Source organism: Sceloporus occidentalis, unplaced genomic scaffold (genome assembly GCF_023333645.1).
Source record: "Sceloporus occidentalis isolate IW3139 unplaced genomic scaffold, rSceOcc1.0.p SCAF_48, whole genome shotgun sequence".
In the NCBI taxonomy this organism is placed as follows: Eukaryota; Metazoa; Chordata; class Lepidosauria; order Squamata; family Phrynosomatidae; genus Sceloporus; species Sceloporus occidentalis.
The window spans coordinates 5,001-18,506 of NW_028317028.1; the positions used below are offsets into that span (position 1 = coordinate 5,001).

Sequence of the window (13,506 nt, forward strand, 5' to 3'; positions counted from 1 at the left end):
TCCTTGGCGTGAGCCACTGTATATAGCAGTCATATCACGTATATATTTATATAAACATGAGAGATAGATATAGATATGTAACGCAGTGTACAGCGCTGGCATCAGAGAGGTGAGTGCCGGTTCAGCTCCCTGTAAAAGCACATGCCGACAAGGTGTTGGAACTTCTTGTTTTAGCCAGCTTTAGCCTGTCCCAGCTGTCTACACTATAAGATAAAGGAACAAAAAACTGTTTTCATTGAGTCTTAGCATCTGTAAAAGTTTAAATTACTATGGGAAATAACATACCTTTTATATATATTCAATATGTCCCAACGCAAAGTTCTATAACAAAAGTGTTAACTTATTTAAGTGACTTCAACTGTCAAAGGCACAAGAATTCAGCATTGCCCTTTCATTTTTTCATTTTTTTTACCCCTCTGGGGTAATCTGTAAACTCTCTTAATGTTGCATCACATAGTTGTTCTATTTAGAACTGTACTGCCAATGGAAAATCCCACACTCGTTTTCTGTGACAGATTCCAAGGTTTGGTTTGCAGGCCTTGTTTGCAAAACCCATTTGGTAATCAGCAGTGTATAGTTGCCAATGTGCATTAAGTATGTGGGATTGCAGCAATAATGGCTTAAGGCAAACCTCAACACAACTAGTATTTTGTGTGGGATGAATGACGTTCCTACAGCCGTATCAACGATGCATTTGTCTGATATAGAAGATGTTAGATTTCTTCACAATAAATGCTTTTGTGACTTAATTCTGAGATTATTACTATTTTTTATTTTCTTGTCCAATATGCAAAGTCTGATGCTAAATTTCTTAACATAATAATAATTTTTTTGTTTTACAAAAAAAATCTGTTTCTGTAGGCAAAGATGGCTGCAGCGGAGGAGAGGAGATTTCAGCAACAGATTGTAGCCCAACAAAAGAAAGACTTAACATCCTTTTTAGAAAGTCAGAAGAAGCAGTACAAGATTTGCAAAGAAAAGATAAAAGAAGTAAGATTTTATAGCCAAAAATGATTACATTCTAAGTTCTGTTCTTAGAAATAGCCATTCATTATGGACATGTATGCCGGAGATTTTGACTGCCTAAACTGTTATACTATTGCTTTTTGACCACTTTTTTCATTTTTTGAGGTATTGATTGTATATGAAGTAAGTGTGTGTGCAATAATTCAATAATAATGTAAATTATATCCCTCAGAAAAAATGCCCTAATGTGACTCGATAAACTGGTGACTCAAACTGCAGTCTTATGGTTCAAAAGAGTCGAGGGCTTTTCAGTTATTATCACTGAAGGAGTTGTAATAGATGGAATGGCAAATGTTCCAATAGCTATGAAAACAAAAAAGTGTACAACATGCATAAAAGAATGTAAAACATTTTATTTTCTGTTTATTCATGTAGTAGAAGTTCATAATTTTAAGTCATTATGCTCAATATAAACCAATGGCCCCTAATGGGTTGTAAACCATAATAAATGTAGCATTTCCATTCATTTTAAGATTGTATGGAAAATATATTAAGAACATTGTTGTGTACAGAAGACTTTTTTGGGAAGTATATTTTATTTGTAAAATATTTTCTCACCAATTTCAATTAATTGTGCTGTATATTTACATTAATTAACAAAAAAATAGGTTTTTATTATTTATGGAAAGGTTTCATCCAGTATCCTCATCTTTTACTACGTATTCTTCATTATTGATTGACTTTCTACCGCTACTCAACACTCAGGAGATGAATGAGGACCATAGCACGCCCAAGAAGGAGAAACAAGAACGTATATCAAAGCATAAAGAGAACCTCCAGCACACACAGGCTGAGGAAGAAGCTCAACTCCTTAGCCAACAGAGACTGTACTACGAGAAAAACTGCCGACTCTTCAAGAGGAAGATAATGATTAAGAGGCATGAAGTTGAGCAGCAGCACATCCGTGAGGTATTCCTTTCTCTGTGTACTTTCAGACAGCCTTATTTTGGTGTTTGTGTTGGCAAAATATAATAATTAATATCACTTAAGATGTTACTCTTGGTTTTAGAACAAACTTCTCAAACCCAGAATTCACTAGGTAAGACGAGGGTTTTATTAGGAACCAATGGGATGTGTGTTTATAGGTTAACTTTTTTGAAAGTACTTTGTACATAACAATGTAATTCATGCATTTATTAGGAACTTGGTAGGTGGGCTCATGGCAATTAGTTCTTGTACCAAGAAGGAAAAGCACAGCTAACCTAAAGGAAGTCACACATAATATAGGTTTGACGCTGATCAGGAGTGTCAGATGTCTTTCATGTTCTAGGGAATGTTGGAGGTGATGCAGGTCTTGTTTCTATACCTTTTTATGTGATATCAAGAACTGTTAATGTCAGTGATGTAACTTTCGAGATGGTTATTTCAAGAATGGATGGCTGGGTTATGGCTTCTTGTACCATTTTTGTTTCTAGTATGTTTATGTACGTTTAGTTAAATTTCACATCATTTCCTTATTCAGGAGCTCAACAAAAAGAGAACCCAGAAGGAGATGGAGCATGCCATGTTAATCCGGCACGATGAGTCCACTCGAGAGTTGGAGTACCGACAGCTACACATGCTGCAAAAGCTTCGAATGGACTTAATACGTCTGCAGCATCAAACAGAACTGGAGAACCAGTTGGAATATAACAAACGCAGGGAAAGGGAGTTGCACAGAAAACATGTGATGGAACTTCGGCAGCAGCCCAAGAATCTAAAGGTCTTTTCTAAATCTGAACAATGCTGTTCTAGGAATTGTTTTGATTTTATATGTGGCTATTTTGAGTATATTTAAACTTTGTCCAAAATACTGGTCACAGCACGTATAGGAGATATGTAGTAAATCATATCCCTTTTAAATATAAATATATAGTGTGTGTGTATGTGTATATATATATATGTGTGTGTGTGTGTGTGTGTGTGTGTATATATATATATATATATATATATATATATATATATATATATATATATATATATATATATATAATGTCTTAATTATAGCTCATTCCTTGTAAAGGCTTTCAGACTAAGTTCATACCAAGTTGTTTCAGGAAATAAGTGCCATATACTCTTTTTACTATTTTATTTCAGCATGTTTATACTAGTTACATTACAACTCAATCAAACTAGAGTAAAATGTGCTAGTGATACTTGTTTTCCATGTTTCCATTCTCCATGTTGGGCTGTAACATGGAACATATGGAGACTTTTTTTTTTTCTTTTATTCCTTCTGTTATAGTTAAAATGAGTTGATGGGTTTGTGTGTGTTTTGGATAAAACAGGATAGTATTTAGGGGCACAAAGCTAACATTTCCTTTTCTCTTCACAATCACAGGTGATGGAAATGCAGATAAAGAAACAGTTTCAGGACACATGCAAAGTGCAGACCAAGCAGTACAAAGCCCTGAAGAATCACCAGCTGGAGGTATCCCCAAAGTGTGAGCACAAGACAATACTCAAGTCCCTAAAGGACGAGCAGACACGCAAATTGGCCATTCTGGCTGAACAGTATGAGCAAAGCATCAATGAAATGATGGCTTCACAGGCGGTAAGCAATGAAAAAAAACAAAAAACCCTCTTCTGGAATGTTGTTATAACAACTTTAAAACATTGTTCTAAACATTGTTCTAAACATTGGTCTAAAGAATCCAGTGTGGAACCAGAAGTTAGAGACACGCTATGCGTGCTTAGAGTTGGCTAGCCATGAAATAGCTGTCACATAACGATTTGTGTTAAAGACACTTCATAGTTTGCTAGGAACCGCCTGATGCCGAGAAGGGAACAGATCACTGTCCAAGACTATGGCAGGTTGATTCTTGGCTTTCTTAGACTGCTCCATCATTGACAGGAGGAAGACTGACCTCCACATCACCTCTCATCTGATTCCCTCAACCCAAGGTGTCACTTCTTCCATAATACCCCTGTAACTGTTTCCACGTTCTTACTATTTTGATGACATGCCTCTTTATAATATGTTAGATTAATGTATGAGATTGTTGGTGATGTGCTGCAATATCTTGATTGTACAAATATTATTATATATACAGTTGTGTGAACAAGAAAGTACACCCTTTGAAATCTGTTTTTACATATCGGGGCATAATAATCTGTTCCTGAGCAAGTCTAAAAGATTTGGTAAATACAATCCAGATGAACAACATATTACACCATTTAATGATTTATTTAACAAAAAATAAAGCCAAACTGGAGAAGCCATGTGTGAAAAATGAAGCACACCTTTACTGCTTAAATAAGAATTATGATTCTAAGTAGCAGACAGGTGCTGCCAATCAAATGCTCTTGATTAATTGATTATCAGCAAGTGTGACCATCTCTAAATTTGCAGGTCTGGAGCATTCAGGTGTGTATTAACACAATGCCAAGGATGAGACATCAGCAATGATCTTAAAGAAGCAATTGTTCCTGCCCATCAATCTGGGAAGGGTTATAAACCCACTGCTAAACAATGTTAAATCCATTGTTCTACAGCGAGAAAGATTATTTAAAAGCCTAAAACTTTCAACACAGTTGCCAATCTTAACAGGAGTGGACGTCCCAGCAGATTAACCCCAAGGTCAGACCGAGAGGTGCATAAACTTTTCTTCTTCTGTGACTCTGCAATATTTTGGCTTCTTGGAGTTCTTCTACAAAAGGGCAGAGCCACGGCGCCCACCACGGGGACAGCCTATTCCTTGTTCCTCCAATCATGGGATAGGGTGTGCGAAAAGGTCTCCGCCCTTTTGCAGAAGTACTTTGATAACAGAGGCGATACTTGGGAGAAAGGGACAACCAACGCAGACAGAAGAACAAAAAGCGGCACTATAGAAAAGATAGACATTGAGGGAGGGTGAGTGACAAGCCCCTAGGCTTTGTCTGCTATTCCACTGATCTGAAGTCTGAATAAAAGACTAACTCCGTTATAAGACAAGGTGTTTTTTTTTTCTTCTTTTCTCTTCAGATGATATTCTTATGAGGTGGGTTTTAAATACATTGCTCGATTATAACTAGACCATTGGCTAGGGCATCTTAACTTGTTTTTGTAAAATTTGTATTTGTAAAATTACTCAACCCATTTGTTAAGTTACTGTTCTTCTGATGGTAACTGATGATCTGAAAAGAAGCAAGGAAGATCAGGAAGTTAACCGACATGCTGTTTCTTCCACCTTTTGCCTTAGAACTCAGCCAGAACTCAACTCGGCTTAGAACTCAGCTGTGATAAAATAGTCCCTTAAGGTTTGGGTACGGGCAGCAAAAAATGTACATTATTCTGGATAATAATCGTAGTAGGTTCTGGTAGATACATGTTTGTCTTAAGCACAGTCCTTATTTCTTCCGAATGCCCTAACATTCAGCACAGATGGAGAGTCTGCCACATAACTATGTTCATGCACTCTGCGGTGTTACAGTAATTGAGGGATACTGCAGTGGCTTCATGTTTTAAGGAGCACTGAGATTTCTATCTTTCTCATTGTATGATGAATGGATATACCGTATTGGCTCGGATATAGGCCGCACCCTAAAAGTTTGGTGCTTTTTTAAAGAAAAAGTTTTGTAATAGATATGCTGCCACTCTGCCCCCCCCCCCCCTACTTACCAGAGCAGACTCCCGGGTGTCTTGCGGGGCCGGAGGGGGACATCTACGCAATACGCGTATACAACTCCCGCTCAGCGGAAGTGCCGGCACCGGCCCCGCAAGACACCCGGGAGTCTGCTCTGGTAAGTCTTGGGGGCAGAGGTAAAATGCATCATGTGGACGTTCACCGGCTGCGGCGATGCGCGTAAACAACCTCCGCTGCCAGCACGTCTGCACGATGTGCTTTAACAATCTCCCTTGCTGGGACTCCCCTCGTGGGAATTCCCGGCAAGGGAGATTGTTAAAGCACCTCGTGCAGACCTGCCGGCAGCGGAGGCTGTTTACGCATTTACACGTGCATCGCTGCAGCCGGTGAGCGTCTGCACAATGCACTTAGACAGTCTCCCGTGCCGGCACTCCCCCCGTGGAAAGTGCTGGCAGGGGAGGCTGTCTGAGCACATCCGAGAGTAGGATACGGGTCCCCTGCACCGCTGCGGGGGATCTGTATCCTAACCCTGCTGCCTGCCCGGCGCCCGGAACTGCATGCGTCGGGCACTAGACCCCGAATATAGGCCGCACCCCCACTTTAAAGACTTAAAGTGGGGGGGGGAGTGCGGCCTATACTCGAGCCAATACGGTATGTGTGTGTATATGTATATGTGTGTGTGTGTGTGTGTATATATATCTATATATATCTATCTATATATCATTTTTTGCATTGCATAGCTTTCACACTAAATCTTGCTATGCAGTTATATTTATAAGCGACCATCTAGGACCAGAGCATTTTTTAAGTGTCTTTGTTCACATTAAGTTACTTCGTTTCTCATTAACTGAAATTATGACAAACGCGTTTGTCTTCTAATTCAATACTTTAATAAACGGGGGTTCACTTTAAAGTTGTGTGTTTGAACATAATGCACTTAGTGCATTACTGCAGAAACCTGTCTTAAAAATGTAGTAATTAACACCCAATTGTGTGATTACTTGTATGCCTTAGACAGTCAGCTCTTTACTCTCAAGGTGCAAAATGATAAATATCCCAAGGTAATTATTACTCGTTTCATGCTGCAGTTTGACTCATATTTGCCAAATATTATCACTAATATGTATGGGGTTTTTTTTGTCACAGACACATTTTGTTTTATGATTGCCTGAGCATGTGTATAGGTTCCTTACAATGTTTGGGAGATTCAGGAGGCCAAACTGGGAATATGGAAATTGTGGTTTTCAAAATATGAATTTTTACAGATTTTTGGCTTGGCCCTTGTCTCATTTATAGTGGTTTAGCTGTGCAGCTGGACATGAGGTAGGCAAGTGTCATGGGGCCTGACCTTTTGTGTGTGTTTTGTTAATGTATATCTGCAGAGCCTCTGTTTCTGTTTTTTGAGGGGGGGTTCTGAATTATAAACTGAAAAAAAACAAAACCTATAGCATTTTTTTCGAGACCCCAGAAGTCATTGAGATCCAAGGATTTTCCTAATCACTCAAGTGCCGAATGCTTATAGAAAGTTGGGTAAAAACATAAGCTTTCAATGTTTTTGAAAACATTAGACTGGTGCATGAGAGACATGTTTAGTACATGTTGTATCTAATTGCTTAGTTCAGGATCTTAACTATTGGTCCAACACGACAGGGATATTGTAGAGTGCAAACATCCTTATTTGCAGTGGTCTTGCAAGGACGTAGCCCTGCTGGTGCGAAGGCAACATTACGATTAAACACCTGTGATAAGTGACTGCCATGGCATGTCATCTGTCTTTGAGTCTTTTAATGTGTAATATTTTCTGTAATTCGTGTTTAGCACTGTTTTTAGGATAGTGTCCTATCAACCCATGTAGTGTTCTTAATGCTTTAATTTTACAGTGGTCTAAACGGCATCAGCAAGTTCTTTCGCTCTGTATTGTTCATTGGAATGAAATGTTGGTTTGTCAGTCAGGATTTGTTAATGGAGGCCCTGTTTGTAAAAAGTATTAGAGGATTGTGAGTTAAATGGGGGATCTGTATTCTTCTTAAAGGTTGCTGGGTAGGTGAAATGGGTGGGTAGGCTTCTACCAGATTCTGTATAAATGTGTGCCGGCAGAACATCATGTTAAGTCTTATGGGTTTTTTTCTTCTTTTTATTTACGTCTATTGGGGATACAGCTGCGGTTGGATGAGGCACAGGAAGCAGAATGCCAAGCTCTTAGGCAGCAACTTCAGCAGGAGATGGAGCTGCTGAATGCTTACCAGAGCAAGATAAAGATGCAGACAGAGGCACAGCATGAGCGTGAGCTGCAGAAGCTGGAGCAGAGGGTATCCCTCCGCAGAGCGCACCTGGAACAGAAGGTAACAAGTTTATCATTAGTGAAGTTGGAGACTGTAATGACGTTTCTGTGAAATAAATCCTTTTTAATTATTTGTGGTTGTTTAAAAATACATACCATGAAATATGAAACATACTTCCCTTGAAACATGAATTACCCTAATGATCTATTTAGGAGATCAGCCTGTTGTTAGAATATATATTTACTGGGCCTATTGATGTTATATTTAACCCTTTACCAATGGTACTTTTATATCTGGAAAAACTGTAGCCTTTTTAGGATCTTACAATAGGTTTGAACAAAAAATCGTACATTGCTTGTTTTTTAAAGGTTAGATGTATAGTCCCAATTGTATGGCGTGTGTGTATATATTCACTATATGGGCGAAGTATTGTGACACACCATTTAATTATTGAACCAAGTCAGAGAGTCACCAACGCTCCGCCGGTTCCATAGCGGAAGAGTTCCAAACTTAACATTGGCACAAAAACTGTGCGGCAGGAACTTTATGGAGTCGCTTTTCATGGCTCACATCACCAAGTACAATGCCAAGCGCCTGATCGACTGATGGAAAGCAGGTCGCCAATGAACTCTAGAGCAGTGGAAACCTGTTCTGTGGAGTGACAAATAACGCTTCTCTGTTTGGCAGTCTGATGGGGGAGTCTGGCCTTGGCGGATGCCAGGAGACCGATACCTGCCTGACTGCATTGTGCCAGCTTTAAAGTTTGGTGGAGGATGGATAATGGTATGGTGCTGTGTTTTTAAGGGTTGGGCTAGGCCTCTTCCAGTGAAGGAAAATCTCAGTTATAACATACCAAGACATTTTGGACAATGCTTCCAATTTTGTGGGAACAGTTTGAGGAAGGCCCCTTTTCTATTCCAGCATGACATGTGCCCCTGTGGACAAAGCAAGGTCCACAAAGACATGATTGTATGAGTTTGTTATGGAAGAACCTGACTTGGAAGAATGAAGATTGCAACCCAGGTCTTCTCGTCCAACATCAGTGTCTGACATCCAAAAAACTCTACTGGATGAATGGCCAAAAATTCCCAAAGAAACACTCGACAATCACATGGGGGGAAAAAAGCTGCCGTTAGGGAAAAGTCGAGGCTCACAAGTGCGTTGTCAGGATCCTGCAGACACAGAGATGTTAGGTGCATGTATTAGCATTGGACCAATGGGTATGGCAGTTGGTGGCAAGTTTAAGTGGGGATATCTTTGTATAAATGACTGTGTATTTGTATGATGTCTTTGCAATATTCCCGGACATGTAAAGATTTATTTTTATACTAGCTTGTCTTACATGCGCTTGGTTACATTTGGATGTTACCTTACCTGTTACAACTTCCATGCAGTTCTTTGTACTCCCCTTTAAGGGGCAGTTTAATGTCTCTGACAGACAATGCATAATAATGCTCCCTTGAAGCAGCCAATCTTGTCAAGAAACAGCTCAGACTGATATCAGTAAACATATCATGTGAATGGAGAGGTGTTAGGCCAACTAAAAACAGCTGGATTTATATACATATACTTATATATCAGCCATAACATTACCACCTGCCCCCTCGAGGCATGGACTCCATTAGACCTCTGAAGTTGTGCTGTGGTGTCTGACACCAAGATGTTAGCAGCCGATCCTTTAACCCCTTCAGGACTGACGTTGGCAAACTGCGCCTTCCCTTGAAGACTGCAGTTTTTTTGTAAATATTTAAATTCCGTGCTCGTGATTCGCTTCAGAGCGGTCAGTAGCAGCCGCCCCTCGCGATCCCAGCGTTCATAGCGATGCTGATTCGCGCATCATCGATGACATACCTGGTACATCCCGGTCTGCCGGTAACCTTTGACCAGGAAGTACCAGGTACGTCCCGGTCTTGAAGGTGTTAAGTCCTGTGAAGGCACATGGAAGCCTCCTGGTCACTCGATTCACTGCGAGTATGTATGTGTGTGGATAATCTAGTGTCGGTGTGTATATGTATAGGGCTGGAGTGTGTGTGTACTGTAGTATCAGTGTGTATCTGTGCTGCATGTATGGGGCTGGAGTCGGTGTGTGTGTAAATGTATAGGCACCAAGTAGGATATTGTATGAAAAAATATATATTGGGGGCTCATTGTAACAGTGTTGCCACCAGTGAATAATCCTGATAGAAAAACTAATTGGAGCACTGTAGATAAGTTATTTTGGTTATTTTAAAACGTTGAGGGTAACCGATGATATTATGGTGATTGGATCTGCACCTGTTGAAAACAACAAACCCAAAACATAAGTAAATCAACAAAACAGGCCAGTTGCTGCAGACTGCAGGAAGGGTTTAGCCACCTGGTGGAGCCAGATTCAGATTCTCATTCTAGGAGTGGCTCTTGGATTCACAGCCTTTACAGTACTGCAGCCTTCCACTAATCTCATGGAGCTCTACTGTACACATGCACTATTTTGTCAGGAGTGTTTGCATTAGGAAATGTGTCTTGGAGTATACAGATTGTTGTTCGTAACAGTCTTACCTCATTGATGCCTCATGATCATGCTCTAACTCTAAGCAGACTTGGATGGAACTACTTCCTACAATCCAGACAGCATATGCTCAATTTACCTTTTGGATTTCCATTTAGATTGTTGTGTTGGGTTATGGTGTAAATTTTTATTCTCGTCTTTTTGGAAACCACATTTTCAAGTATAAATCTTTAAGAAAACTTTGACCTAGAACAGTTTTCCCCCATGTGAAGGGCTGCAGTTTAGTGAAACCATAGATGCAGGTTAAACTTTGAAACATAGAGTGAATGATGTAATAGTCCAAAAACAATAAATAAAGTAGTTATAATATATGGAAAATGTCACTCATCCTGGTGTCTTAATGCTTGCTAGAACTAACCAATAGATCAAATGAATTGCTAGTGATATATTTAATTGGTTTATTTAGTTTTTAGAAATTAGTTCCATTTGTAACCGCAATGTAACACTGTAAGATATGGTAAGATGTAGCTGAGAAAACGACCACCTCTGTAAAGGGTTAAAGAGGCATTAACCAATAGACTTGCCTACTTGTTGGAGTTTCCGATTAGCCCACCAGCCGAGTTTGACTGAAGGCAAACATATGAGATAGGGAAACCAATGCCATATGGTTGACATTAGGGATTGAGGCAATATGGTCCAAACACCCCCAAAACTTTGTGAGAACCCATGCCTTTCACTTGTAAAACTATAACTAGTAAGTTTGAGGAAACTATCTGTGTACACTGCATATATTAAAGAAATAAAAGTACTTGCCTTGAATAAATAAAAGTACTTGAAACTGCAGCTCCTGTCCCGGTATTCCCCACCACTGCTTGAAGTAGTCAATCATTGGCTTTCTAGGCAGATCCCCACCACCACTACTCACCACTTCTGGTGAACTGGCGCTAGGTCATATGTTCAGATGAACTCCTCCCCTGCATGGAAAATGGGGGTGGGGGGGGCATATGATGGCTGGAGTGCCAATGTAACATCAATTGTGGTACATGAAAGGTTTAACACAGGATAGCATGAGACTAGGTGCAAATTTTGAAGAGCCACGGCTACATGGCTTGTGCAATTTATACAGCTTGATTTCTGCAAGGTACACCTTGTATTCTCCAGTAGTTTCCCACCAGGATTTTCTCAAAATCTTTTGATCAAAATGTGTTGGTTTTAAGGGGTTTGTTGTAAAATGTATTGTTTGGATATTTTTCATTTAAGGTAAGAACATTTAATTGTCGTTTAAAGTACCGTATTTGCTCGATTATAAGACGAGGTTTTTTCAAGAGCAAATGCTCTGAAAAATACCCCTCGTCTTATAATCAGGGTCGTCTTATAATCAGACCTCAAATAGGTCTGATTATGAGACTAAGATCCAGATCCCCCACAGCGATGCAGGGGACCTGGATCCTCCTGTGTTATGCCCCCCCCCCCCCAACTTACCGGTGCTTCTGAGTCCCCTGTGCTTAGTCCAGGCTGCGTGTAGAGCTCTACACGATACAATCGCGTAGAGCTCTACACGCTTCCCGGACTAAGCACTGGGGACCCAGATGCAGGGGACCTGGATCCTACCGTGTTATGCCCCCCCAATTTACCGGTGCTTCTGAGTCCCCGGTGCTTAGTCCGGGCTGTGTGTAGAGCTCTACGCGATTCGCGTGGAGCTCTACATGCTACCCAGACTAAGCACCGGGGGCTCAGATGCAGGGGACCTGGATCCCTCCTGTGTTATGCGCCCCCCCCCAACTCAGAAGCACTGGTAAGTTTGGAGGAGGGAGGGGGAGTGTTAAATGTGGGGGTGTAGGGCATTTCTGCAAGCAGAGTGCTCTGTGAAATGCCTTTTAACCCCTTTAATGCCACTCTGCCTCCTGAAATGCCTTTTACCTCCCTATATGCCACTCTGCCGCACAATATGCCTTTAAACCCCCTAAATGCCAGAGTGGCATATAGGGGTATAAGGCATTTCTGGAGGCAGAGTGGCACATAGGGGGTCAAAAGGCATATCATGGGGCACAGTGGTATATAGAGGGTTAAAAGGCGTATCATGGGGCACAGTGGCATTTAGAGGGTTAAAAGGCATATCATGGGGCACAGTGGCATATATGGGGTATAAGGCATTTCTGGGGCAGAGTGGCAAGCCTGGGGGCAGATGTGCATAACTGGGGGGGCAGGTTGAAAAAAATAAAGGAAATAAAAACAAAATATTTTTCTCAATCATAGCTTTTATTAACAAACAATTGTTCACATAGTTTACATGAATTAACATTTACTGGTAAAAATTTTTTCCTATAGGGTCGTCTTATATTCAGGCTTTTTCTTTTTTTTCATAAGTTAATATTCAGATTTTGGGGGGTCGTCTTATAATCAGGGTCGTCTTATAATCGCGCAAATACGGTATATAGAGCCATCGTTTAACACAATGTTGTAGAATACATTGTGTTCTATGACCTTTTCCTTTAATTTCTTGTATTTTAAAATCAACAAATATTTTGGCATTAATTCTAATGTTTACCGGACATTTTTGTTTCTCCTTTTCTCAGATTGAAGAGGAATTAGCCGCCCTTCAAAAGGAGCGTAGCGAGCGGATTAAGCATCTTTTTGAACGCCAGGAAAGGGAAATTGAGACCTTCGACATGGAAAGTTTACGGATGGGCTTTGGAAATCTGGTGACGTTAGAATATCCCAAGGAGGACTATAGATGAGAGAGGCCAGTTTTTGCCATTCAGATAAAATAACAATAATAATATTAACAATGACAGCAAGGAGAACCTGCAAAACGTACATTCCCCATTTTAACGGGCGTGCTCTCTCTCTCTTCTCTCCCTCCCTCTCTGTCTCTTTCTATCTCTGACGTCCGTCGGACACTAGTGCCTGTAATTCTTTTTACTCACCAGGGTGCCTCTGGGCAAATCTGAGCACGGAGTGAGCTCCCTGGCATACCTCTCAAGTGTCCCTGATTGTCACTCAAATTTTTAAACATCAGAAAACATTGGTGCTTGTTATACAAACCGAAGATTCAAACAGCGGGAAGGAGTCTTGAAATAACAGTTGTGTTTTGTGTTGAAACTCTTCCTTTACTCATAACCCATTTTGTGGAAAGCGATATTGTCCATAATATTCCTTGGGGAAG

The 13,506-nt window shown here is 40.4% G+C and overlaps 1 protein-coding gene across 1 annotated transcript in view; it reads left to right on the forward strand.

Annotated features, from left to right (window-relative positions):
* Window positions 1–13,078, forward strand: part of LOC149289041 (serine/threonine-protein kinase TAO3) — a 13,662-nt gene extending 584 nt beyond the window's left edge. Inside the window, exons 2-7 of the mRNA XM_089490986.1 lie at window positions 862–990; window positions 1,732–1,935; window positions 2,489–2,728; window positions 3,347–3,559; window positions 7,730–7,912; window positions 12,917–13,078. Of these exons, the coding sequence (XP_089347112.1) occupies window positions 862–990; window positions 1,732–1,935; window positions 2,489–2,728; window positions 3,347–3,559; window positions 7,730–7,912; window positions 12,917–13,078 (1,131 nt within the window). The remainder of the gene's footprint in view (window positions 1–861; window positions 991–1,731; window positions 1,936–2,488; window positions 2,729–3,346; window positions 3,560–7,729; window positions 7,913–12,916) is intronic.
* The last annotated feature ends 428 nt before the right edge of the window (window positions 13,079–13,506 follow it).